Here is a 2,396-nt window from a genome sequence, read left to right on the forward strand (position 1 = left end):
TCCTTGTTCAAGAATCTGTGAGCTAAGAGTGTCCATCTTCCCTGCTATTCCTGTTCTTCCAGGCTGTTGTCAAGTTCATAATTATTATTGCATATCATAAGTCATAACATTAATTAATTGTTTGTTTTTTTAAATAAAATAAAATAACACACTTGATAAAACAGTAACATGTAAAATCAATACCTTCTTTTAGCTGGAAACCTCCACTAAAGTATTGCAGTAAGTTGATTCCAAGCATAGCTTGGTAAAAAATAAATTGCTTCTTCCAGAGCTGCAGATCTGCATCTGAGCATGCGCGACCACACCCAAATTTTGGAGCACATGGCAAGCTTTTTTAATTAACAAAATGGCGGCATGTAGCTAAGATGGCTCGATCCAGCAGTCACAGTATCACTTTTTCCTTACTTGAAGAATGATCTGATGGGACATGGACCTGCGCATAGACTGTTGGAGTAGATTGGTGTAAGAATTATCCTTGTAGCACCAACTGATACTGAGATACACACCGACAACTGGATTGACAGGACTTGATGATGAAGATGAAGATGATGAAGATGAAAAAAGGTGGCTGAACAAAACGGCCGATTCGCCGATTTTTGACTTTTCGCTTAGACGAGGTCTAGAGCCACGCTAGTGGTACCATTGGAGTCCTCTGGTCAAGATAAGGTCCTCTATAAAGTCTGGTAAGCATAGGAGCTCGTTTTCCCGGTATAGCAAGGCTGCAAAAGTCGTGGCAGCCATTTTGTTTGGGGGTGAATCCTACTTAGTAACGCTACCGCGTTACTAATAGTACAGGGACTTTTGTCCAATTTTTGAGCAACTTAAGAAGCTCATAAAAAATTTAATTTTGATCGGAATCAGCTCAAACTTGCTACACAACATAACAACATGTACATGTTTTAGAATACATTATTAAAATGGAGATTTCTCACCTAGTCATTTTTGGCAAAATTTGGCCAACGACCCTGTACTATAGTACAGGGACGTTGACCCAATTTTTAAGCAACTTTAAAAATCCATAAAAATTTTAATTTTGATCGAAATCAGCTCAAACTTGCTAGATAGTATAAAAACATGCATATGCATTAAAAAAAATATAAAAATGGAGAATTCTCTCCTTGTCATATTTTGACTAAATACAATACACCATGTACTACTATATGACAATCTGAAAGCCACAGTAATACTATATACCTGTAATGAGGTCTTCTTCCTGTACTATCTCTTAATTCAGTTACTGCTTTATCTCTCATTGCACGATAGAAGCTAAATAAGTAATGGCATAAAAATAAACATCACATTCCTTCTCCATTCCCCTTCTCTTACTTAATTATTCCATCAATAAGTGGGTGTGCCTCTTCAGGAAGGTAGCTGCCTATAAGGATCTGTAGTTCCGATCGTTTGGTCATTTCGTCAACATAGAACTCAGTGAACCTGCTCCTCAGTGAGTCAGGAAGTGACCTCTTGTTGATGTCAGTTGATGGATTCATGCAACAAAACAATTGGAAGTTAGGATGCCTCTCAACTGGTTTGGTATCACTATACATGTAGAAAAAGAAAAATAATAAAAATGATCGAGATTTAATATAGCCACTAATAGGTACATGAATTATTACATGAGCAGCAAATGTTCATGTACATGTACATGTACATGTATATTAATGCCGAAAGACAAAAGTAAATGTAAATGTTTTTAGATCTATAGGCAATGGTACATGTAATCAATATTACTATTACTATTTACATATATATTTATTATTATTATTATTATTATTATTATTATTATTATTATTGTGTGGATTGCTTACACTTTTTCAGTTAATAAGAAGCTTCCATTGGGTCCCTCTAGTAATCCACTGAGACACTGAAGTGCTTCAGGTGAGGCTAGATTGACCTCATCCAGTAGAACCCACCATCCATTCCTAACAGCTTCAACCAAACTACCCTAATATAAAATAAGATCAATATAAAGTAAACAAGAGCACATGATAAAGAGAAAAGGTTTGGCAGTTTAAATATGATACCGTATAGTGGGTTCTCGAATGACATGCAACTAAAAGTTAATGAAATTAATTTCTGCAAATTTCTGGCACTCTTTAACATAACAAATTGATTTTCAAAAATGCACAAATTCTGTGATCTTCAAAAAACCCATCACTAATATATTCTCACTCTTTCTTTCTCTTCTCTTCTCTCCTCACCTCAATAAAGGCAAAAGCGAAATTGCTCTGAGGAGAATTGAGTTGCTTTTTAAGACGAAAAGCTTTAGACTCAAGATCCTCCCACTGACTCAACAACGACAATTGACCTAAAAATAAACATAAAAATATAACATAAAATAATGTGTAACAAATATAAGAGATGAGAGAGTTAAAAGTGTAAAGGTCACCATACAC

General features: G+C 35.2%; 1 protein-coding gene across 1 annotated transcript in view; it reads right to left on the bottom strand.

Moving 5' to 3' along the window:
- LOC109584767 (midasin-like) overlaps window positions 1-2,396 on the bottom strand; it is a 5,322-nt gene that overhangs the window by 603 nt on the left and 2,323 nt on the right. Inside the window, exons 8-11 of the mRNA XM_020000615.1 lie at window positions 2,202-2,308; window positions 1,809-1,945; window positions 1,327-1,539; window positions 1,195-1,266 (exon numbers count right to left, since the gene is read on the bottom strand). Of these exons, the coding sequence (XP_019856174.1) occupies window positions 1,195-1,266; window positions 1,327-1,539; window positions 1,809-1,945; window positions 2,202-2,308 (529 nt within the window). The remainder of the gene's footprint in view (window positions 1-1,194; window positions 1,267-1,326; window positions 1,540-1,808; window positions 1,946-2,201; window positions 2,309-2,396) is intronic.

The sequence above is a fragment of the Amphimedon queenslandica genome, unplaced genomic scaffold, assembly GCF_000090795.2.
Source record: "Amphimedon queenslandica unplaced genomic scaffold, v1.1 AMPQUscaffold_13168, whole genome shotgun sequence".
NCBI classification, from domain to species: domain Eukaryota; kingdom Metazoa; phylum Porifera; class Demospongiae; order Haplosclerida; family Niphatidae; genus Amphimedon; species Amphimedon queenslandica.